This window comes from Typopeltis vanoorti, chromosome 3, assembly GCF_054136105.1.
Source record: "Typopeltis vanoorti isolate ZY-2024b chromosome 3, IOZ_Tvanoo_1.0, whole genome shotgun sequence".
NCBI lineage: Eukaryota > Metazoa > Arthropoda > Arachnida > Uropygi > Thelyphonidae > Typopeltis > Typopeltis vanoorti.
The window spans coordinates 74,887,801-74,915,029 of NC_143551.1; the positions used below are offsets into that span (position 1 = coordinate 74,887,801).

Consider the following 27,229-nt stretch of genomic DNA (forward strand, 5'->3'; position numbering starts at 1 on the left):
ATAAAGTCGTAAAGTTGAATGAAATTACTGCTAGCAATATGTGAGCCATTTAGAAGCACATTCTTCCACATTGTGCAAATGATTTTAGAAGTTTTCAAATGAATCTAAGTTAATTAAATCTCATTCTGAGAAACAGTGATTCCGACCTGTTAAATTTAGATTCACAGTGGAAGATCCTGAAAAATATGAAGAAAATGTAATCTCTGACAAGCCCAAAGAGATTTCACAGAAACAATTTGAAAATATTTTTCGTACAATCGAAGTTTTTAAGCAGTAATGCTTAGAGGCTAACCTTGGTGAAGAGAGAAGTAGTAAAATTTGTAGAAGAGGCAATAGGGCCATACCGTCAGCTATATGAAAAAAAGAAACAGAATGCCTGCCAAACTACGTTAGCTCAATTCTTTGTTAAGAAGTAGAATAATAAATTTATATTCTGAATATGTTTCATTGTCTTTCGGCTTCATAGTTTTCCTTTAACTAGGCCCTGAGATATACCCTAATTCTTTTATATAAGGTTCAAAAAAGAAATTTGAGGAACGAATTATACTTTTTCCCATAGGTTATTATATTCGATTAGTGCATTTTCGATTAGTGCGCCTGTTTTGAAAAGCGCATTAATCGAGGGGTTGCTGTACATAACATTAATATATGCTTTATGAGAATGAGGGGGAAATGATAATTCTGGAGGCATACTGATACACTGTACTGGAGATGTATAGTCTATGCTCATGGGCAGGCCCTGACCAATACTCACTTGCCCATGGTGAGTAGATTTTGCCAGTTGGCGAGTAGCTGCAGACCGGACAAAATATAATTTTTTTTGATTTCATAAAAATATCTTTAACTTTAAAATACACAGATGTAGCCACCACTGATCAGTTTATGAAACTCCTTATTGAGATTTCATTTTAAAAATTGGGCATCTTGGGTGAGTGCATTTTTTGCATAAGGTGTTGTCCACCTTATCCAATCACTGTTTGGAGAACATTTCCTTTATGTGAGAACCATTCCAAGAAAGAAAAGTTAATCACCTTAATGGACCTGTGTTTCATTCAGGATTTCTCCATGAGTTCAGGTCACAAAGATGTCTCTAATCTCATTCCTCAGATCAGAGTGACATGTTGACCTCTGCCCATGCTCACAATTCAGCATGTTTGAAGGGAGATTATCATAGTCATTCAAGGTTGACTTCTTAAAAAAAAAATTGCTGCCACTCAGCTTATTTGAGCTGTTTATGTAGGTAGAGCTTGTTTTAGTCCATGTATCACAACAAAGACTTCTTACTGAATTCAGAGTTCACCACTTCTAAAGTCTGCAACTAATTGCCTAGTAAACAGACAATGTCAGTGATCTTTCCTTCATGCTTACACAGTGATCAGAATACATCATGAAAATTATGGAGACAACTACCGTGTTAGAGTAAAACTTTAGTTTAATATAAACCAAAATAAACACTCGACTTTACGACCTTCACATTAAGGTCATCATCTGGAGTATACACATATATACAAAGAAACAAACTGCACCACAATCTACAGGCATGCTAAAGTTACTGACCAACTGTTGGCCTGACCTCTGATGGGGAACCCCCCCCCCCCAAAAAAAAACATAGTTATTCCATACATTAAAGGGTTATCAGAAAAAATTAATAGAATCCTACACCATTATAATCTTAATGCCACTTTTAAACTACCTTTAAAAAACATATTCAACTCCTCTAAGGATCCTCTCTCCCCATTGGCACATCCTGCAGTTTATTGCATCAAATGCATCTGTAACTTACCTTATATATTGGGGAAACTGGATGTACAATACCTATCCTTAAAAAAGAGCACAAATGACACATGGTGAAACAGGCCTCTCAGATCATGCTCTTTAACATCCTACACCAAATTGATTGGAAAAGTACTTGTTTGTTACATCATACAAAAACCTGGTATGAACAGAAATTTATAGAAGCCTAAATTTTGATTAACCACCCTAATCTTAACAATAATTGTAGCATAAAAATCCCAAAAATTTAGATGGCACACATTCAGCCCTCTTAGTTTCCAGCATACCCTGACTTTTATTGGCCACTATCCATACCAGTTGGTCGTAATTTATATGTATGCTTATATAAGTAGTTTTTTAATTTTTATTTATTATTAATTTTTTCCTTTTTTTTTTCCATGTTGCTCTCTGGCTTAATTTAATTTTGTAACCTAATAGATAATAATAATAATAGAACTTTAGCTTTGATGTAGTAAGGTTTTTTTTCCTACCAGAGGTCAGGCCAATAGTTGCAACGGTTGATCAGTAATTTTAGCATGGCATGTAGATTGTAGTGCAGCTTGTGTCTTTGTATATATGTGTATACTCCAGATGATGACCTTAATGTGAAGATTGAAATGTTGAGTGTTTATTTTGGATTATATTAAACTAAAATTTCCATAAATTTTCATAATGTAGACAATGCCAGTGCATCCATAACAGTGCACTGTTCGGTTGTTGAACCTGGTATCTTGCCATCCGAATTCTGCCACTTGAATCTGCATGCAATTAAGTGGATTTTGATTTGTTCATGAAACAGTGCTGAAGAATTTGCTGAAACATATAGTGAAAAAATTTGAAGATATACTTGTTTTAGTCATGTATGAATGGATTTTAATAATCATTGTAGCACAACTATTCAGGGGCAAATTCTCCATGCTTACTTGAGAAAGAAGTAATATTTATTTGTCAATAAATGCATGCATTTATAAGCATTCCATTTAGGCTTTTATTTTTGTAGACAGAAGACTTAAGCTTATGCATTTATAATTGAGCTTTGCATTGTGCATCGAAGGCTGATGCTTACTCGTCTACTTACTTATTACAATAAAGTGACTGCTTCCTTGGACAGAGGAGAAGGATACACAGTAATATATTTGGATTTTGCAAAAGCTTTTGATAGAGTACCTCATGATAAGTTGACAGTCAAACTAGAGCAGATGGGGTTGGATATTAGATTAGTGCATTGGATTGGAGACTGGCTATCTGATAGGTATCAACAAGTTGTGTATGGGGGTGCAATATCCAGGAAAAGGAAAGTCACTAGTGGAGTGCCTCAGGGATCTGTTTTAGGGCCATTACTATTTAACTTGTATATTAATGATATTGGCAAAGATTTGGATGGAGATATTCAGTTGTTTGCAGATGATGCAAAGTTGGGACGAACCATAAAGAGTAGTGAAGATGTTGTGGTCTTGCAAGAAGACTTGAATAAATTGAGTGATTGGGCAAGCAAATGGGGATGTGAGTTCAATGTTGCAAAATGTAAGGTTTTAAAATTTGGAAAACAAAGATGGGATGCAGAATTTATGCTTGGTAAGAATATATTGTTGGAAGTGGAGGAAATAAGAGATCTGGGAGTGATAGTGGATAAGGATCTAAAATTTAGGGGACACATCGCCAAAATTGTGAAGACAACACAAAGACTTCTGGGAATGATGAGGAGGACACTGACGTGTAGAAGTAGGGAGATTCTTGTTCCATTGTATAAGGCTTTGATTAGGCCACACATGGACTATTGTGCCCAGATTTGGTCACCTGGTTTTCAGAAGGATGAAGAGATGTTGGAAAGGGTCCAAAGGCGACTGACTAAGGTAGTTTCTGACCTCTGGAATGTCGAGTATGAGGAAAGATTGAAAAGATGTAATTTGCAGAGTCTAGTGGAGAGAAGGAAGAGGGGAGATATGATAGAGACCTACAAGTTGGTAAGGGGTTGTTATAGGATCAATGGTGGAGAAGTTCTACAGAGAATAGTGGGAGATCAGGGGAGAACCAGAGGTCATGCCTGGAAACTGTATAAAGAGGGTGTGAGTAGGGGAGTGAGAGGCAGGTTTTTTTCGTGCAGAGTTATGAATGATTGGAATGCCTTGCCTGAGAGTGTGGTGTCTGCAAGGAGTTTGAATGTGTTTAAGACCCGGTATGATGAGATGTGTGTGAGATAAAAGGACCTCCTAGATGAGTCTTTGACTCCATGAGGTCTTGTTTAATAATAATAATAATAATATATGAATTCCTCTTGTTAGTGATCACATGCTGCATTGGAGTATGGCATTTCACATAAGGATTTTACTTTATGTACCCATAATATTTGCTAATTTTAGTTGCATGTGGATATCATTTCTGTTCTCCATCCATACCACAGCGAGATCTGAACCATAAGTTCAGATTTCACTGTGGTATGGATTTTTGTGGTTGCTTTTAGATGGTATATTACATGTATTTTCTTTGCTTCTTGGTGTATTCAGTCTTCCATGCTGTCAAGAGACTCATTGTGGGAGGTCCTTTCTAGGAAACAGTCTATCATACCATTCCTTGAACTCGTTGACCGTTCTTGCTGTCATCACTCCATCAGGTAATTGCATTTCACAGTTCAACCACCCTCCGAGCAAAGAAACCACTCCTCACCTCTTGCTCACAGCTTCCTTTTGTAACTTCCAGGGATGGCTGCTTGTCATCACTCCTTCCTGCTGTTCCACCAAATGAAAGAACTCCCCCAGTGTCAACCCTGTAACTGCCTCTCAACAGTTTAAAAGTCTCGATTATATCACCTCTCCTTCTCTCTCCATCAAACTGCAGTCCACATTTCCTCACCCAATCCTCATAACTAACATTGTACAGTCCTGAAACCATCTTTGTTATCTGCCTCTGCACCCTTTCCACAGTTAATTTATCCCCTTCAAATCCTGCAGACCAAATTTGAGATCAATAGTCTGTGTGGTGTGATCAGAGATTTTATACAATGGAATGATAACTCTTGTAAGTTGGCATCCTTCTCAGTATTGCAGCAGTCCTCTGGGTTACCTTCACCACATTTGCAATATGTTCTCTAAATTTCAGTTTTCTGTCAATCTTCACTACTTCCTCCAGTATGGCTCTTACAATTGACTATGCAGCCTCCCATCAATGTATCCCAAACTTAAAGACTTTACATTTTGCTGCATTAAACTGATACCCCCATTAATTTGCCCATCTGTCTAGTTTATTCAAATTCTTTTGCAGGGCTGCCACATCTGCACTATTGCTTGATAACTCATCCCATCTTCACATCATCTGCAAACAACTAAATATCCCCTTGCAATCCATTGACAATGTTATCGATATAAAGGTTGAACAATACAGGTCCCGGTACTGACCCCTCCATGTGGGGCACCTGTTCATGGTGGAGGGGGACCTCCCAGTGATGGTACTGGCCCTTTTCATTCTTCCTCTTTTTCTTTGCTTTTCTTTCCATATTCTTTGCTCTACTTCTCCTGAGTCTTTTTCGCTATCTTTTTTCCAGACCATCACTGGGATCCAATGCTCTGCCACCGTGTTTGCTGTGCGGTGCGACCTGTGGACATCCGGAAAGGGGGATCCTGGTAGTCTTGCACTATTTTGGCCTCTGCTTTGGCAAGATGGATGGTCCTGGATGGCCCAGCCAGGATTAATCGGCTAGTGGGCTTGCCTGCAAGGGTCAACGGTGTTGCAGTAAGTCTCTCACCCCATGGTCCGGGGTCAGGATCCTAGACCTGCTGCATTGCCGGAATAGCATCCAGGCGTTTTACTCCTGAGTGCATTCTTTGCTTGCTGGGTAATGGGTGTCCATGTGTGGCTCCATGGTGGGTGGGGAGCTCTGGTGCCGAATTGAAAATTCCTTAAATATGAATTCTGCATCCTCAGATGTTTCAGGGATCCTAACAAAGTCCCAACCAAGTACTGATGATATAAACACAGCATATGGAAACAGAAGTAAGAAACAATAAAAAAGATATCGGATACTAACAAAAATGTACCAACCTTTTTAATCATTCATGCAACAGGTGAAAAACCAATTGGGAAAATGTCACCCTTTATCCAAAAAGGTTTAGGATTGGCAGGATCTCGCAAAACTGTCAAGAAATTGCATTCTGGTGATATCCTCGTGGAAACAATGTGCAAACAACATTCTGAGAAACTACTGAGAGCAACGACAATGGGTGGAATACAAATTGCAGTAACACCTCACAGAACACTCAATTCCGGTAGAGGAGTGATATCAGAATGGGATCTCCTTGAGGTTCCTGATAAGGAGATATGTTCAGAGCTTAAAGACCAAGGAGTGACGGGTGTGAGGTGCATCCTGATACGCAGGGATGGTTGCCTGGTCTCAACCAAGAACATCATCCTTACTTTTGATACACCTAGGCCTCTGACATCTGTAAAAGCAGGGTATCTCAGCTGTCCTGTTAGAATGTACATCCCTAACCCACTGAGATGTTTTCAATGTCAAAGATATGGACATGCCCAAACTGCCTGTCGTGGTTCTACTACCTGTGCTCGATGTGGTAGTAAAGAACATGAAAATAAATCTTGTTGTGAAAAAAAAGCTAAATGTGTCAACTGTCAGGGAGATCATCCAGCATACTCTCGTGCATATCAGAAATGGAAAGATGAAAAAGAGATATAAAAACAGAACAAAACATAACATATCAGGATGCAAAAAGAAAGCTAGCCACCGTTACACCTGTTCTAATCCTCTTATGCTGAAAAAGTAACAATTAAAAAAGTGCCAACAGCAACTCAAACATGTATGTCTATTCCACCATTTGATAATTTCACCATATCTGAACTTTACGATCGTAAGTGCTTCTCTGTTGAGCGCATTAATCACAAGACCTATGGCCTTACTCCAGAGACAACTTCAAAAATGGTCTGTTTCAATGAAAACTCATCTGTTAAAAAAAATTATGGTGGAGACTTTACTCAAAGATAAACCACCAGACACTCGCACAGAAAAAATGGATACCTGATACCCACTGAAAGCAAACTAAGCATACCAACTGACCCTAACACATTTGATGTTTTGAACACTCTACCAGAGGAGGAGATGGACACTGGCCGTCCATACTTCTCTAAAACAGTGGATAAATATAAATCTGACAAAGGTAAGCCCTCAACCTCTCGAAAACCAGACAAGTCATTAAAATCAAAACAATAAGAAAATTTTTACAATGGAACTGTCGTGGGATCTGTCAGAATATCGACGATATCAAGATGTTGTTGCAGAAACACAAACCTTTCTGTTTCTGTCTACAGGAAACTTACTTAAGACTCAATGAGGCCCGTACCTCTAGGAATTTCACTGTTGTACGTAAGGATAGAACTGGAGATGGTTCTACTCATGGAGGAGTAGCTATCCTAGTGGGCAGTCATACTCCTTTCCATCAGGTCCACCTTAATACTTCTCTGGAAGCAATATTTATGCATCAATGCTGTATAATAATTCCTTTCTGACTCTTTAAGTATTAGTATAATAATGTTTGTTGTAATCTTACTAGATGTAGACACTGCTTTCCTTGACTTGTTTTGTATATACATATGTTAACCTATAGTTATCTATTTATGTACTGCTGAAACCTCTGCAGTAATTTTGTTTATATGTAGATACTGCATCACTTAACATGCATTTTGTGTATGCATCTTATTTACTACTTTATTTTTCAAATATTTAAGCACCTCCGTAACGCAATTGGAAGAACAACGGCATTATGCCCTTCGATTGGAAAAGGTCTAAGTTCAATTCTCGTCGCGACGAGAGGAATCTTTATGTGGACTTTTTCAATCGAAGGTGAGTTAGCTGATCTCATACGGAGATAGCAGGGTTTTTCCTCCCAGAAACTCGGATTTTTCATCCCACATACAGACAAATCGACCCTTCAGAACACATGCAATTTACAGACAAAAAAAAAAAAAAAAACTAGTTGTGGTGGTGTTGGGTGGTAGATGCCATTGATGGAGATGATTGGTAGAGGTTTGGTGTAGTGGTGGAAACAGTTGTATAGTAGGTGTCCTCCCGCGATGAGTCTTCGGACTCCTTGGAGTCCGAAGTGTCACGAATAATAATAATCATGTAGTGCTGTAGGACATCTTACCTATTTGTGTACTTTCTATTAATTCTGTTTATATGTATTCTAAATTCTGTTTCTATTGCATTGCTAAATTTAATTTTCATCCATGCATATTGTATAATAATCACTTTTTGCCTATTTTTATACTGCTATAAAGACATCTATTATAATCTTACATATATGTAGGAATAAGCCAAGGAATACATATATGTAGGAATAAGCCAAGGAATACATATAATCTTACATATTATATATATTCCTTGGCTTAGTGTTTCATATATTATGTATTAACTTATATTGTTAACTATTTTTGCACTACTGTAATAACCTCTGATTTTGTGTGTTGCTGTGCCCTCTGCAGCAGTTCTGTTTACCTAGAGATGCAGCTTTGTGAAACTTTTCTGTAAATGCTAATGTTGTGATCTTTAGTATGGCACAGTATGACCTTTGTAGTTTTTGTGCCAAATAAACTATAAACCATAACCCGGTACTGAGCCCTGTGGGACCCCACTTATGACCTTCTGCCTCTTTGATATTGCCCCACCATACACAACTCTGATACCTATCAGACAGCCGATTCTGAATCCAGTTGACTAACCCAACATCCATGTTCTGCAACTTAAATATCAGCTTATCATGTGGCACTCTGTCAAATGGCTTTGCAATATCCCCCCAAAAAATGGCAGTATATGCCTTTCCCTCATCAACTGCTCTTGTCACTTTATTATAAAAGGCAATCATATTACAAAAGCAAAAGCGCCCCTTAATAAATTCATGCTGTGATTCTCACAGATAACATTACCTTCATATGCCCAATGCTGTATATAGTCCCTCACTAATTTCTCCAAGACCTTAATGACTACTGATGACACACAAACTGGCCTATAATTAGACACTTCCAGTCTGCTACTGCTCTTATGCAATGGCACTATCTTACCTTCCTTCCATTCCTTGGGTACCTTTCCTGCAGTCAGATTTTCATTGAAGAGCCAGTTCAATGGAGCTGTTGGTTCTTTAGCACATTTTCTTAAACCGTGTGGTGAAATACCATCTAGTCCTACTGCTTTACTGACATCTGGAGTACTCAGTATTTGGAACACACTCTCCTTTTCCACCTCTAAACCTCAAACCTGCCCTGTCCCTCTAGTATTAAAATCTACTTCTCCAGGATGAAATACTCCAATAAGTTATTCATTGAACAACTCCATTATGTCTGCTGCATCAGTCACTCTATTCCCATTTTTATCCCACAATGACATTCTTCCATAATCATTTCTCTTCCTACTGGCCACATAGCTAAAAAATTCCCTATTTTCTTTGGATCTTAGTGCCAATCTCTTCTCATATTCCAGTTTTGCTTTCCTCACCATACTAGTCACTCTCCTGGTCTGAGTCTTATATTCTTCATGCATCTGCTCTCCACCCCTCTCCTTATATCTCTTTCATAATCTCTTTTTCACCTGCAGTTCCTGTTTGATATTGTTTGTCATCCACTTTACACCAAATTGTGCCCTCTTCTTCACTCGTGGAATACAGCTTACTATTGTTGCTAACAAATATTTCTTCACAATTTCCCAAGCACATGATATCCTGACCTTCCAATTCCACACTCCATGGAACTGCCCCAAGTTGATATCTAAGACTAATATAATCACCCAGCTTATCATTTCACATATGTCCCCTTTTCTTTGATACACCTGTATGTCTATTCATCTCCCAAGTCAAAACCACATGGTTACTCTCTCCAACTGGAGGGGAGGGGATGTCATCTCAGTTATCAGCTCTTCTGATGCTATGACCAAATCCAAAACTCTTGAACCTCTTGTTCTCTCTATTATGTTGCCTAAGACATTTGTCTCTCAAGAATTCTAGAAATTCCATTCCCTTATTACTACATGCATTTTCCTCTTCCCAACTTATGCTACTGTAGTTAGTTAAAATTTCCCATAACAATCATTCTTCTTGCACTTGCCAAACTGAACTGCCTAAACATCTCCTGCTCTCCACCCTCTGTGCTTCTTGGCTTGTAGCAACATCCCACTAAATATCCTGTCTTGTCCACCTCTACCTTACACCATATGCTTTCAAAACCATTAGTGTCATTGCCTTCCAAAGCCTCCACTCTTTGAGGACATAAGTCATCATTTACCATAGGCAGTACTCCACCATTGCATTTTCTCTTCCTATCCTGCCAAAAAATGTACCCTGCTACTTCTATTCCTGTTATTATATCTTCTTCTGTCAACTAAGTCTCAGATATCGCAATAATCTTTGGCCAGACTGATGCTATGAGCACCACCAATTCATCTCTTTTATTTCAGATATTCCTGGCATTAATATGAAGGATAAAAATGTCACTGCTTCTATACCTATCGCTCTCCCCCTCGACTGGACTCTGTGTTACCTGCCTGATGTCGTGCCCCCCCCCCCAAAAAAAAGCACCCATTCCCACAAGACACCACCCCTGCTACAATCCACCTTTGGGAATTCTAGTTTCCCTAAATTGACACACTCACTCGTTTAGAAAATAGCAATCTCTTCAGATGCCTATGTTCTTCATCATTCAAATACAAGCAGTCTCTTGCGTACAGTTCCTTTCTGTCCTCAAATGCCCGCCAAGCATACACATAATTCCAATCCTCTCTTCGGACACATTCTGGCTATTATGCTATTCATTCTTACTGCTGTTCTGCTCAGCTCGACACTGATACCTGGGCAACACACACACAATCTTTCCTCTGCGTTTTCTTTTGTACAACCTCAAGCAAGATTCTGAGATCTCTTGCTGCCTGATTTATATTGCCTCTCAAGTCATTCGTGCCCACCATCATAATCATCCCATCTACCCTTTCACCCTGCTTAATTGCCATAGTCACACTTTCTCTCTTTCCTCCAGGCAAACACTCCTCTGGCATCCTATCTTGCACACCATGGATCATCGAGTCTCATAGCTCTTACCACTCTGTTCCTTGATTGCTCCCCTGCATCCCCCCCCCAACTCTTTCATTTTCTGTTCCCCTACTTACCTGCTGTCAGTTCATCTGCCACCACTCTATCTCTGGTTCCAGCACTCCCTTGCATTCTTCTCATTCCCTCTCTCTGATTGTTTCCATTATCTCCTCTTCTATCATTTCCATAACTCTCATTCCCTCTTCTATATCTTTCTTACTTCTCATCTCATTCCAGAGACATTCCACCTCCTCTTTCAGCTCATCTCTCTCTCTCTCTCTCTCTCTCTCTCTCTCTCTGCAAGTTAGCCTTTCATCCTCCCAATCAAGACCATCTAAAAATAATCTACACCATCATCTATACCAAGTTCTCCCAAACTTTTTTTTCTGTGGCCCGGTTATTTTAATACTTCATCTTCGTAACCCACTAAAATTTTTATGGCCAATAGACTGGTGGCGCAGTTCCTGCTGCTCAGTCTCGCCATTAGTTGAGCCACTTTGCTGTGAACAAAGAGACTGTGAAATGGCGATGCAGCCGCAGATGGAGCGATTTTTTCATATCTGTTAATTAAATTATTTATTCACTAGTCTAGATTAAACGCTATTTACTTGTATTTTAGAGTTTCGTGAAAAAAAGAAAACCCAAAAACAAAACACATAGGTTTTCTGGAGTTTTTTTATAGCGACCCGGCATTTAGCTTTCCTGACTCACCATTTGGGAAACGCTGATCTACACCAACACCATCTGCCACCCACCACCACCACTAGTATTTTCTCAGAAAATCGCAAACATCCATGCCTACGCAGGCTTCAAAACCACAGCCTTTTGGCAGGAGAGCGGATACGCTAACCACTAGGCCAACCAGGCTGGCAAAAAGTTCCTGTAGTTGATGACTAGAATGGAACTCGTGATGCTCTTTCTTCGCATAATTTAGCACTGAGGAGTGTAAGCACCACTTCTACTGAGCTACACAGACCCTCAAAATCACTTGCATTGGCCCCGAATTAACGACCCTGCCTAAGAGATCTGAAGTAGCTTGAAGTTCATTGTTTGATACCTAGAGAAGGATTTTAAGATCTAGACTTAGCTGCCCATCCACATAGTAATATGCCTTAGGTTTGCAATTTTTCATAGAATGAGATTGACATAAAATTTTTGATCTATCATCATATTAGAAATGTTATTATTTTTTATTATTTATTATTATGACACCTCCAGGGAGTCCAAAGACTCATTGAGGGAGGGCACCTGCTCTACAACGCTGTCTCTACCACTCAATCCACCAACTGACCTCAACTACACCGATGCCATCTACCATTAACCACCACCACCACTAGTATTTCCATAGACAATCACAAACATCCATGCCCACGGCAGAATTTGAGCCTTTTGGCTGGAGAGCCAAAATTATAATATCAATTATAATTATCATGTACAGGACTTCCATGAAATCATGAGGCTCATCACTAGTGTTATGAGCCTGTAGCACTCACTAAATTTCTTCCCTGGTAGGAGTATAAGTGGATAGTATGAAATGGCATTACTGTCCTGGCATGGCATTCTATACACCCAACGCTTTGTGAAGAAATCTACTTGTAGAAAACTGCAACCAAATTTGCAAAGTTCTTTGTTAAGTTAGTTATTAATCTTGAATTGAAATCAGAAATGGTTTATCACTTTGTTAATCTAAAAAATAATTAAGTTTCTCTTCAGAAAGGGGGAAACTTCCTAATTTCATTTGAACTAAACAGATTGCATATCCAGTCATATTTTGATATTCATTGAATTCCTGATATGTATCATCCAAGATACTATAGCAGTATAACATGATAGGTTTACATTATTATTAACTTCCTATCAACAGTTTTCCTGAGAATTAGTGTTATCTGTTAGGCCTCTAGTGAGATCTTATATTTGTTCTTTTAAATTTCTTCTGACTGCATCAGTCCACATAGATCTGGGTCTTTTTACTGCACCAAAACAGATATTTGATGCCACCCTGTTAAACACTTCCTTTACTAACTTGTGTTCTGTTTGTAACCAGTACTGCCTTAAATTATCTCTGCTCACACATTCTCAAATGCTAATGTGAAGTTCCTTCCTAATATTTTTTTTTTAATGATTTTACCATTGACATCTGTGTTTTATAGTCTTTGATCAACTGTTTTATTTCTAACCTTGCTCTCTGATCCATAAGTGAAAATTCATTTGAACACTACCTTGTACACAGCTTCTACTTTAGTGTTTTTTTTAGTACCATATTTATTACATATAAATTTTAGTTCACTCCCTGTTTGTTTATTTCTGTATTTAATTCACCATCTTCACTAAAAATTATGCCTGAATAACTGAAATGTTTTGTGTGAAAATAGGCAGGCCATGGAAACATGGCCAGCTTATTTTCATAGTCATTTTTGTTGTTGATTTTTATGCCAAATCTGTTACATTACGTATTCATTTTAGTTAAAGAATCCTGTGGACTTGCATTGGATTTATTTAAGAGTATAACATCTGAAAGTAAAGAGCTGAAATTTAACATCTCAGAGTTTCCTATCAAGTTTAACACTACTTTTTTTCTTAATGGGATTCATCTGATTTCAAATTGTACCTCCTTCAGATCTAACTTCCACTGAATATATAGTATTACTGTGTATAGTGATGTCCTATTTATGCCTACTTATATTCTTAAATTTGGAAAACTTTTTTTTCTTTTAGTGATCTTAAAGGATTGCAAATTTTTTATATTCATTTTAACTTAGATATTCAAATTTACTTGCTTTCCTCTGTAATTTGAGATATTTATTCTGTCCTATAGTGGATGAAATATATTTACCTTGTTGTATGCTGGTGTTTATCCCTATTAAAAATGTGAATGTTAATTTGAATAGAGAAGTTTAATGCATTTAATGATTTATGAATAACAGTATTACATAAACGCATTTTTTTTTTTTTTTAGCTCCAACCTTATGTATTTGCATATTTTTGCAAAAATGTGATTTAAAAGGCCAGTTTTTATAAAATTAGCCTTTGGACTCCTGTTTTGAGAACTCCTTTTAACATCCATCCCACAGCATGTAAGCATGTCCACATAGCCATTTCAGAAATGATATCTACCATTCAACTATCAATCTGTTATTGTCACCTCAGTGTTGTCACTAGTAATAGAGAAGGTAATCAGAAGTTAACTTCAGTATCTGGAGAATTGCCAATCAGTAATTATCAGTATAGATTTCACCAATCAAGATCCACAGCAGATCCCCTGGCTTACATCACCCAATTCTAGGCACATGCCATGGTAAAGTTTGGAGAAACCTGTGCTGTTGCACTTGACATTTCCGAGGCATTTGATAGGGTCTGGCATGGATGGTTTTTCAGCAAATTGTCATCTAATGGTCTGCCTTCCTCCCTTTGTAATTGGATTTCCAGTTTTCTCTTAGGTAATTCACTGTGTGTAATGGTGAAAGGTGTTCTCCCTTTATATTTTTCTGTTAATGCAGGTTCCTAAGAATGTGTTCCTGTAATTTTCACCAATCCCTTTTCCTGAGATATATAGATTATCTGAATTTCAAACCCTATTCACAGTTTTGCTGATGATAGCACTCTTTGTTTATTCTACTTATACAATAAACCTTGCAGTGCTGAAACATTTAAAGCTTCATGATCATTACAATAAGTATCCTACACACTGTTCTGAGTTTAGTTTGTTAGTTTATAAACCTTGCAAAAAATATGCAATGTTTGTAAATAAACCTTGCACATTTGTTGTTTAAGTAAAATATACAATATGGTGTAGTAGCACTGCTTGGTAGAGCAACGGCAGCAAAGACCACATTGTCAGATAATATAAATTTGCAGAATTTTGTGCAGTGTGTTTGCCAATATTTTCGTATGTATTCGTTGAGAAAATTAAAGGATATGTGGATGGAAATTGAAACCGCAGAGCAGGAGTGTTAAATGTTTCAAATGCGAGTGTCTGTTAGGTGACGAGAATGCAGCAAATGTTAGTACAGTGGACAGTACCGGCAGTAGGATGGAAAATGATGTTATTAACATCAAACATGTGGCCATGCAAATAGAGGAGAATAAAATGGACATTGATAAAGAAATAATGTGCTTGAATGTTATCCTTCACAGGACAAAGTGTGAAATTAAAAAATTGCAGAAGCAACAAGAGATTAGCAGGTTTGTTTTGTGCATCTTCAACCTTTGTTAGATTTTCTTAACAAATGATTGTGCTTCATGGAAAAATAATCTAATAATTTCCACCATATTTGTATTCATAGTTTATCTTTGCAAGTTCAAATTCATTACTACACCATGCAGAGCTTCTTCAAAATTGCACTCCAAACTCATTTTAATTTCTTTTCTACAATTTGAAGACAGGAATACTGTATTAGAATCTTAAACATCTTTAAATCTGTCATTACATTCTATTGTATGTGACAATTCTTCATTTTTATGGTCAACTTTTTTTTTTTCTTTTCCATATTATAAATTGATTCCTTTTTTCCAGTCTTGCATATTATTATTATTACGGGCGACTCCAGGGAGTCCTTAAACTCATCGAGCGAGGCTCTAAACATCCTGTCCACACAACTATATGACATTCTCACAGTATCTATCATACCTTGTCTTGAACTCACTCACCGTCATAGCACCCACAACAGACTCTGGCAGCTTATTCCACTCATTTACCACTCTAAAAGTAAAGAATCCAGCTCTAATACCCTTGCTAACTATACTCTTGCCCAGCTTCCATAGATGTCCTCTAGTTCTTCCACCACCAGTTCTGATCTCAAAAATATCCTCTGAATTAATCCTATAGAAACCCTTTAGCAATTTGAATGTCTCAATCATATCTCCCCTTTTCTGCCCACCAACTAATTTCTGCAATCCACAAATCTTCAACCTGTTCTCATAAGGTTCATTCCATAGACCTGCTATCATCTTGGTCACTCGCCTCTGGATCCTCTCAACCTCCTCCCCATCAAGAAGAAACCTCGGTGACTAAATTTGGGCACAGTAGTTGAGATGAGGTCTTATCAAGGCTCTATACAGAGGTACAATAACTTGCTTGTCTCTGCTCGTCAAAGTATTTTTCAACAACCAAGTGAGTTGATGAGCTGATTTAGCCACTTTTGCAATGTGCCCCCTAAACTTCATCTCCCTATCCACCAACACTCCCAAGTCCCTGGCCTCATCAATCTCCTGGAGTACAGTTCCACCAATGTGGTATACTGCTGCTAATCTTTTCACCCCCAAAATGTATAACCTTACATTTTGTCACATTAAATTGACATCCATTCTCCTTAGCCCAGAACTCAATCTATCCAAGTCGTCCTGCAAGATTTTGACATCTTCTGCATTCGCTATTGTCCTACCCAACTTTGCATCATCACCGAACAAATGAACTGTTTTTCTTAGATCCTTCCCTATATCGTTAATGAACAAATTAAACAGCAGTGGTCCAAGAACAGAACCCTGCGGCACACCACTAGTCACATGCCATCTTTTGGACTCTACTCCTGAATAAACTACTCTCTGATATCTCTCCATCAACCACCCACCTATCCATCTCACCAACCCTATATCCATTCCCATATGTTGTAGTTTACGAATTAGAATTCCATGTGGTATCCTGTCAAATGCCTTAGTCAGGTCCAGCAGTATCATTGTAAACCCATTACCCTTATCCAGTTCAGTTGTCACTGTGTTATAAAACTTGAGCAAGTTACTGAGGCATGATCTACCCTTCACAAAGCCATGCTGTCCCCTGTACAGTATCTCATTTTCATCAATCCATTCCTGTATTTTTCCCTAGACTACTTTCTCCAAGACCTTGACAACGACTCCTGATATGCTGATCGGTCGATAATTTGCAACAGTAGTCTTGGATCCTCCTTTATGCAGTGGAACTATTTCCCCCTCTTTCCACACCTTCGGGACTAAACCAGACCTGAGACTCAGATTAAACAACATTGTCAAGGGCACTGATAATTCATTAGATGCTTCACGTAAGACCCGTGACGGTATACCATCCAATCCCACAGATGTATTCACATTAAGGTTCTGTAATAGACTATTCACCTCCACTTCATTCATCACAATTCCCGTATAAACTAATGGTTCCTTCATTTTTTCAATGTCACCACCTGGATGATATACTCTTGCAAAGTGCTCGCTCAGTAATTTCACTATATCAACTGATTCAGTGACCTCCTTACCATCGTCATTCCTTAAAATCATTCTGTCATGTACAGTTTTTTTTTTTTTTGCTTGCAGCATATTGAAAGAACTGTTTAGGATTCTCTTTAGCTTGCATAGCTAGTTTCCTTTCATAATCTGCTTTTGCTTTTTTTACCACACTCGTTACCCTTCTTGCCTGCGCTTTATACCATTCGTATACCCGCAGGTCACCTTTCTTTTAAATTCCCTCCACAGTTGTTTCTTTTTTTGCAGCTGAATCTTAATGGTGTTATTTATCCATTTAACCCCTACTTGTTTTACTATTCAGACCCTAGGTATGCAATCAGCCATAACCTCCTGTAAATGCTCCTTGACCACTTCCCGTGCTCTATCGACATCCAGCCCTTGCAGTTTTACATGCCATGGCACTGATCCAAGCAATCTCCTAAGCTTGTCATACTTGCCAGCACGGTAATTCCACATATACCCTGTCTTAATTTTGCATAAATTTAAGAATTTTTTTATCTTAATTCTAAATATCAAATATACTGATAACACTTGATAACAGCTTAACTCTGAGCACATGCTTTGCATGTTGAATCTGTAAATACACTTTGATACCTTTTACATTGGGTAAAAACTTAACACAACTGGGCATCTCAATTCCATTAGCCTAAATTTCTGCATGCGTTATAGAATAAAATGTTTTGTGTTGTGTTGTGTGAGTGAAATTAAATAAAGACAAACTTAAAATACATGGTGTAGTTCTGAAAATATTCAGTAACATCCCTGATTATGATGCTATATACATTTTGGAAAGCACTAAAGGAAAGAAAATCAGTTATAAATTTATTATATTTAATAGAAAGTTTCCATAACCACATCTATAGTTGGTTGAGTTCTATAATGCCACATCATGAAAAATCTGGTCCATTCTTGATCATCTGTTCAATACATATTTGTCATGACATCATCAGTATTCATAACTAAAAGAAACTATTATATAGACAAATCTCTGTGGTATCCAGAGATTCATCATGGAAATTTTACATTAACCATTATTCACATGATACGTATTGTACCTCTCCTTTAAACTTATTCACTGAGAGCACTAACTGATGTTCATTTCTCTTTTACCACTCCAAGCCAAAAAAATCTGTCATTTTTATATATACGTGCATACACTGCTTGGAAAGAAGTCACGGATAAGACATGAAACACCTTGTCCCCCATGGACAAGGTGCTTCATGGCATGTAATGGATCATGTCTTTGTAGCCAGCACGAATTGGAGGGATATGATGCTCCTAAGTCTGCAACTGTGTCTGGGTGAAATGGCTGTGAAAAGGGAATTGATGGAGTTTGAAGAGAGGCATTGTGATAGAATGCCACAATGTAGGCATATCTGTTTGGCAAATTGGACTATCCCAGGTCAACAATCAGTGATACCATAGTGAGATGGTATCACTGATTGTTGTGTAGTGCAGGGAGTCAACTGCAAGTGCTACCTGCAGTTGACAACCCACCACACTTGCAAATGTGACTGTAGGAGGCTACAAAGAATAATATGTAAAACCTACTTTTCATCAGCTGACACATCCAATGTGAAGTTCTCGGCATCGACTGCAACACAAATCTGCACAAAAGCATACAGAACCAAGGCTCACAACATAGGTTTCCGCATGGAATACACTTTTTTCATATTTCAAGACAAATATTGGGAACAAAAGAACTTACGATGGTCCCTCCTCCTCCTCTTTCTCCGGCCTTAGCCAACCTGTTTATGGAAAATTTCAAAACTAATGCATTAAAAAAAATCAGAAATAACCAAAAATTTGGTTACTTTATATTGATATTTTCATTATTTGGGTGGGAAGAGTGGATGAGCTGATTGCATCATAATATAAAATTCACTCTTGAACTAGAACAACAAAGAAAATTACCATTCCTTGATATTCTTGTTAAAGTTAACAAAGAGGGAAAAAGGTTATCCTTTTCTGTATACAGAAAACCTACCGCAACGGGAAGATTTTTAAATGCTACTTCATACCACCATCCATTGCAAAAGACGGACACAATTAAAACTTCACGATATGGCACATACAGTCTTTCAAACACGTCAATTAAAAGGAATAAAGAACTGCACTACCTCAAACAGAACCTCGGACTTAATGGTTTGAACCCAAGACGATCTGAAAAATTCTTAATATATCTCCTGCAACTCCCTTATTTGAATAAGATTTCAAGAATGCAATCACATTTTCTTGTATCAAGAATGTCAAAATGGCTGTGTTGCTCTGCAAGTACAACATAAAAGTGGCTTTTTTATTTTTACAAAAATTATCAAGATTCCTATATCCACATCACCCCATAAAAAAAACAGGCATCTGAGATTCATTGTTCTTGTGGCATTTGTTATGTAGGCCAGACAAGAAGGTTGGGAGAGATCCGTATGTCTGAACATGTAAAAGAGACATTGAAAAAAGACGAGAGTATAAATCGGGCTTGGCATTCTACACCACCACCATCACTGGCCATCAAGTACTTTGGCATCAAAAAAAAAAATGTCACATTGATCGCAACTGTTTTACAAGAAAATTTAAAGAAGCCTCTCAAATGCTTAGGATCCTTAGACAATGCAATAAAAATAAAGTTTTAATTTTACATCAAGTGTGGTCTGCTTTCATCAAAAATTTAACTGCCACTGACCTAGGGTATAACACGCGTGATACCACAGAACATGATAGCAACAACTAGCAATGTTCCAACATGCATATGTTGGAACATTGCTAGTAAAGAATTGCCAGTAAAGAATTTACCATTTGTATTCCAGTTTATCATTAAATGCTACAGCTGTTAAGTTACCTAAAACATCTAATATGTATAACTGTTAATAGGCTTTTGTTGTGTAAAACTTTTACGTACCAGTATCCCTGATTATGTAAGTCTTAAGATTTATGAAACTTGTCGGGTTTTAATTGCTTATTTTTATTAAACTCTTTATTTATGTAATAATGTGGTCTCAGTACGGAGAACTTCTCACAGAACTGCTAAACCATAGAAACCTTACGTTTGCACCCTTCTTACCTGTTCTTTGTACTCGTGTAATTATTACCACTCACATTGTCTCCATAATGCCTTCCTTCTCTGTACTGCATTTTTAATCTCGTCATTTGTTCATTTCACACCTACCTTATTTAACCTCCTAACCAGTGGCGGCTCGTGAAGTTTTAAGTGGGGGTGCTGCCTATACAAGATAATTTTTTAAAAAATTCTTTTTTTCCTAATCAGTAACCAATTTATTAATAAATAAATCCATAGATTTATTTATTAATAAATTGGTTACTAATTATGAAAAAAAGAATAATTTTTTTAAAAATTTTGTATTGGCAACACCTCCACTTAACTTCACAGGCTGCCACTGCTCCTAACCCTTGGAATACATTTAGACATTGCTTCTAGTAGTTAGTTCTTGAATAGCATCCAAGTAGCATTGATCTCCTTTCCCCTGAATTTCTCATTTCATGCTATGCCTGCAAGCTGTCTCCTGAGTTTCTCCTAATCACAGCCTTGTAATTCCACATGTACCCTTTCTTCAGAGAAGTCTTCACATGTCTGGCAACCACCTAGATAATCACTGCATGGTCATTCTCACCATCTGGAGGGAGATTTGACACCTCCTTTATAAATACATCCTTTGAGTTATCAAATCCAAAACCCTCAATCTTCACATGCTCTCTGTTACATATTTTCTGATGTAGTTGCCCCTCAAAAACTTCAAGTTCAGTTTCTTTACTTCTGGTTATTGTGTTGTCATCCCAGTCTATATTGCTAATTAAAATCACCCATAATGTGATCATCCTTTTCCTATTTGCTTATACTTTTCGTGGTCACTACCTTCCACATTGCCAGGTCTATAGTAACATCAGACTAAGTATTTTATTCTATCATCTCTCGCACCGTACTGCCTCTAAACAACTGTCATTATTTCCCCCTTCCATCTCTGCCTTACATGGACATAACTCCTTTTCTATCATCAGTAGCACTCCACCTCTCCGTTATCCTTTCTATCTTCACAAAAGACATCATACCCTTCCATCTCTATTCCTGTCAGGATCGTCTTCCTCATCCATCCATGTCTCACTTATTCCAACAATTTTTGGGTGAATGATCTCAATCAATGCAACATTTAATTTCAACTGTTTCTGATACTTCTATCATTTGTATATAGACATAACAGCCCATTTCTGGATCTATAACAAGTTTTACTGGTGGCATTTATTAGATGTGAGTTCTCCATGCCTTCCTTGAGCCATTGCTCTGTCATTACCTATCTCCATACTCTCTTCATACTCAGCTGTTTCTGTTACATCCCAGGCCATCCTATTCCTGTCTTGTCTACTTAAATTTTCACTTTCTCTTTGAGTATCAGCCTTTTTCACACTGCATTCCCCTGTCTACTCTGAATATCCCCATTTGTTTTTCTTGCATACTTCTCCTCTACACTCTTGCTACCCATCCATATGCACTAGTTCAATACTTCACCTCGTACTTGCTCAGATCCATTCTCTGGCCCCATTACTTTCCATTTCAGCAGTAGTAATCTCTCCAAAACCATTCAAATGCAGTTCATTACTCATATACAGTTCAATTTGTTTCTCAAACTCATTCCGCACATTAACCAGCTACACTCCTTTCTCATCGCTATCATACCTGGGCAGCACACACTGACTACCTTTCTTATCACAATATTATCTTTTATCCTTCTGTATAACCTCCTGATATCCAATCTTTGTTCCCAGTCAAAGATTTGTTCTTACTACCAACTCTTTTGTTTACTTAGTCCTCATATCCAACACTAATCACTATTCCTTTTACCTCCTGGAAAACAAACCTTGTGCATCTTCTTCTTTACCACATTTCTAATAACTGAATCCCCATACATTGTGACTTGCAAGTTTTTTGTTACTTCTTTTGTACCAACACTTAGACTAAAAGATAAGACGATTATTATGTGATAATTATTTGGACTTCTTGATACGTTCCTCAGAGCTTTTTTTGTACATTTATCTGGTTAGTCATCCTCTTTAAGAGTCAGTTAGTGAAACATGTAAAAGTTCATTTCTGTTAAATATGAGTGAAAATGTGTAACTATGACAAATATTAAAATGTTCCGGCGACTAGCAGTAGGAGGACAGATAGGGATAATTTTGCTAAAGTAACCTGTTGCTGTCAGACATACATTGATAGTGTGATAATATGAGTACGATATGATTTTCTTTCTCAGGAACTGTTTTTTTTATCCTAGCAAAATAAGCAAACCAGTCAGAATGCTCATACGCACGCGCGCGCGCACACACACACACAAAATGCTTCTGGCATTTGTATATAGGCAGAATGCATAATGTATAGACATACTGCGTATATATTCTTATAATTAGAAATGCAATCTGTTTTTGGCCTTGTAGAACTTTCTCTTTTCCCTCCCCAAATGTACTCAAAGGGCCTGAACCTAAAGTGTCTTTTCCATCCCTTTGCCAGATGCATTACCATATTCAAAGTCATTCATATCTTTATCATGTTTGCATACCATAGTTGAATTTTCACATGCATTTTTCACATTCCTCCTTTGATCTAGTTTTCCTGACTCTGCATTAGGTCTCATCCCAATAAGTAACCACCTTCACCTTATTTATCACACTAATTTATCACCTTGTGTAATACAACCACCATGATTGTTGTAGTCTTGAACATGCTTCAGAGAATTGAACCTACAGTTTCTGGTTTATAACCTGTTTGTTATAGTTAATTGACATTTCAAAAATGAAAATTAAGGTGTTTTAGCTGTTATGGGACATGCGAGAGAATGGACAATGTCACTGAATGAGAGATTATTAGGAAAATATTCAGCAACGTGCAGGTGAAAAAATATATATATTTTTGCCATGCCAGAAGATATGTTGTCAGATCTCCTTTAAGTTACTCATCATGGGAGGTACTCACATACAATCTTTGCCAGATAGGCATTAAATTAGTTTATTTCTTCGATCACCACACTTGGGCAGTCATTCTACCTGTCATACAAAAAGATTTGCTCCTTGCTTTTACTCCCTTACACAGCTTTTATTGGATAACTGCTTGCTCTCCTCCTATAAACTTTTCTATGAAAAATGTCTTCGTATTAATCTGATACAAATCCTTTAACTTCTCATATTATATTGCATTGTCTTCTAGGCTCTGTTTCCTGAAGTCTGTCTTCAGACCTGATGATATCTTAATTACTCTCTTTTGGACATTCTCTTCATGTCTTCCAAAACCAGGTGACCAAATTTATGTACAAAAATCCAAATGCAGTCTGCTCAATTCCTCATGCAGTAAAACCAGTTTATTTTTCAACATGATTGTCCATTTTGTTGTTTCCCAAGTTAGTGTCCTCAGTTTTCATAATGTGGCTCCTAAGTTTCAGGTTCTCATTACCCCATCTTTCTTATGTCTTAACATTTTCCTGCAATACATCTCATCCTTACCTTTCAAATTTCAAAACTTTACATTTCACATTGAATTGGCTGGCCCACTCATCTGTCCATGCAGCCAATCCATTCAAATTCTCCTGGAGAGTCATTTCACTCCACATAGCTCTTTAACTTTGCCTCATCTACAGGTAACTGTATATTTCCATTTAAACCTCTCACTATCATTAAACTACATGATTAACAATAATAAGTGATGCACACCATTTAACACTAAAAGAAAAAAAAAATTTAAAATGAAGCTGGTCGTGAACATTGTGTTGGGATAAATTAAAGTTATCAAGAAATTATATACTTGGTTTAATCCTTTATCCAAGTGTAAGCAAACAAAGTTTGCGCCTGAAGTATTTTCAGTACTGGAGCAACTCGTATATAGAAGCTTATGACTTCACATCACTTGCCTTAATATCCCATAATGCAAAGCACATATCCGTGCAGACATGTATGATGCTCTGCATTATGGGAAGGGTCACTACCCAGACCAGTTTCGACCTTTATTGAGGTCTCACCTAGTATAGTATCACCTCATATAATATCACCTCTAGGTCGGTTCCCACTGATGAGACCTCAAAGGTTGAAACCAGTCTGGGTAGTGATTCTTCCCATAATGCATAGCATCACACATGTCTGCAAGGATATGTGCTTTGCATTATGGGATACTAAGACAAGTGATGTGAAGTCATAAGCTTCTATATACGAGTTGTTCCAGTCCTGAAAATACTTTAGGCACAAACTTTGTTTGCTTACACTTGGATAAATGATTAAACCAAGTATATAATTTCTTGGTAACTTTAATTCATAGTATAGCCAAGTGAAAAAACTTCCAACATTGTGTTGGAATATATCTGGTACATCACTTGAGGATATACATTAGAAATTATAACTTCTATTGGTTAAATCCCATATCTTAATATCTAAAAATGCTCTGGTATTGATTTATTGATAACTTGTTCTTCAGGGAAATATGTTGCTTGATGAGCAGAATTAACATTTTAAATAATTATGCATACTTATTAATTGTTAATTATATTAACCTTTTTTTCATCTTATAAATCTTCTATAACTAGAATAGAATACATTGTATTATTGGTCTGTTCATAATTTGTGCTGATGCATTTCATTATAATCTTACAACATAATTTTCAGTGTTGCTGTGGGGTGGGTGCCATGCAGGAGGCAGCATCAGGAAACCACATAAATGGAATACTCCATTCAGAAAGAGTAGCAATTTTGGATGCTGGTGCCCAGTATGGCAAGGTAATAACAAATCTATTGAATATCTTAGATTTTCTTTATCCTTTGATTTTGTTTACTTTTATTAGACACGTATTCACAAGAACATAATTTTATTACTGCATATATATCGACCAGAAACTCTCATCAGTGCATCAGCATAATCACGAGGTAAAGAGAAAAAAGAATGTTAATCCTATTTACAGAGCTGAGCCACATGCCAGATGCCACCTAGTAATTTATTAGAATAAAATAAGATTACAATTAAGGCCCAAATTTAAATTAAGTGATTTGAAATTAAATAAACTGTAATTAATGAAAGGACATTACATTTTAAAAATTTAATTAGAATGGATAGGGAGAGAATTGCTATTGCTTGCCATGTCCCTCTCTACTGCCAATTATTTTGGCAGTAGAGAGGGACAGTGTAAAAGTGCTTCAGCACACTCTTTATATAACTGCTCAAACCTGATGTAAAAGACAAGTATTGGACCATAGGATATAATGTTCAGTGTCCACTCCATGCTGAGCAAGGCCAGATTTTTAGATTTATTGTTGTGAATATAAGATTGGTGTTCTTGTAGTTTTTCAATGGAATGTCCTGTTCATCCAAAGTATGAGTGGATGCACTCACACTGAACTTCATAAACACCAGGAAGAGAGAGAGGGAGGGGGCTGTTTATCTTTCATGAATGGTATCCAAGAGATTTTTTTGATAGGACAAAATGTAGGAACTGAACCGTAACTTTTCAGGATCTTGGCAGTTGTTTCAGATGCCTGCAATGTGTGGCATAGGGACTTGCCATATAGGCTTCTAAGAGTCCAAGATGCATTTCAACTTCCTTGAGGTGAAACCATTCTGTAGTAAGATGCATTGAATGGCACTTAGTTCTTGTTGGAGATCTTGGGAATTGGAGCAAATGGCATGTGCTCTGTTTAGCAAATATTTGAAAATGCCTATTTTTTGAGATTAATGATGTGCTGAATCTTGCTTTATGTAGCAGCCTGTGAAGGTAGGTTTACGGTGAATAGAAGTAGCAAGTATTCCAGGAGGGCTATGGTAAAGGAGGACATCCAGGAAGGCTAATTTTCCATCTTTTTTCTTTTTTCATAATGAACTTGATGCGTGGGATGCTGATTTGGGTTAAAAAGGTAAGTAGAAATTCTTATGAGTCTCGCCAGATGGCAAACACATAATCTACATATCGAATCCAAAAGGAAGGTTGGTAGTTGTATTGACAAGAGAATAAGGTTTATTCATGGTGTTCTAAGTAGAAAGAAGACAGCAATATATCATCAAATTCCTGATATGTACCTTCAGGGGATGTACAGGATGATTATGATATTATTAATGAAAGTTACACCATTATGGACTTCCAATCAACAATTTTCCTCCAAATTAATCTTATTTGGCAAAACTCCAACATTATCAGTTGGAGTTTTGCCAAATAAGATTATTTGGCAAAACTCCAACCTGGCAACAAACACTTGTTTTGTTAAACTTTCCTTTCTCACCCTGTTTAAGTGACCATATACCATCTAAGATTAGCTTTACTAACACATTCCTGAATGCTTTATGGCTAGTTCATTCCTAATATCTTCATATTGACATTGATGCCATCTGTTCACCACTTATCTTTTGCAGAACTCATATCAGAGGTCTCCAGTCTTTGATCATGTGTTTTATTTATAACCCATCTCTCAGATCCAAAAGTTAAAATTGGTTTGGACACTCTTGCATACAGCTAATTTAGTGTTCTGACTAATTTTTCTTATTCCATATAAATTTATTCAGCTGACTTCCTCTCATACTAGCTTTACTAATTGTGTTTATTTCCATATTTATTTTGCCATCTTCACTAAAAATTGTGCCTAAATAGCTGAAATATTTTACTTGTTCTATTGGTTCACCATTTACGATGCAGTTGATATTTTCAATGTTTCTGCTTGTTTTCAATGTCTTCTTCTTTTTATTGCTGATTTTCATACCAAATTTATTACAACAGTTATTCGATTTACTCAGGAAATCTTGCAGGCTTGTAACAGATTTATTCAAAAGTATAACAGCTGCATAAAGTAAAGAGCTAAGATTGACATCACCAATTTTGATACCGTGCAGTTAGCCGAGTGGCTATGCGCTTCGCAACCACATGCCTGGGAAAGGAGTGTCTTGAGTTCGATTCCTGTCGCCGACGTGAGGAGCTTAAGGATCTTTCTCAGATATAGCCAAGTTAGCCAGTCTTGGGCCTGGACAGCAGGGTTTTCTCCTCAGTTTAACTGAGATTTTTCCTCCCGCAAGCAGGCAAACCGGCCCGTGAATATATGTGCTTCACAACCATATGCCTGAGAAAGGAGTGTCCTGAGTTTGATCCCCATCGCCGATGTGAGGAGCTTAAGGATTTTTCTCAGTTATATAGCCAAGTTAGCCGGTCTTG

The 27,229-nt window shown here is 37.4% G+C and overlaps 1 protein-coding gene across 2 annotated transcripts in view; it reads left to right on the forward strand.

The window, feature by feature from the left end:
• bur (GMP synthase burgundy) overlaps window positions 1-27,229 on the forward strand; it is a 330,780-nt gene that overhangs the window by 12,598 nt on the left and 290,953 nt on the right. For both annotated transcript variants that reach the window (XM_090390672.1, XM_090390671.1), the window contains exon 2: window positions 24,708-24,818. In XM_090390672.1, the coding sequence (XP_090246798.1) occupies window positions 24,729-24,818 (90 nt within the window). In that variant the 5' untranslated portion in view covers window positions 24,708-24,728. The remainder of the gene's footprint in view (window positions 1-24,707; window positions 24,819-27,229) is intronic.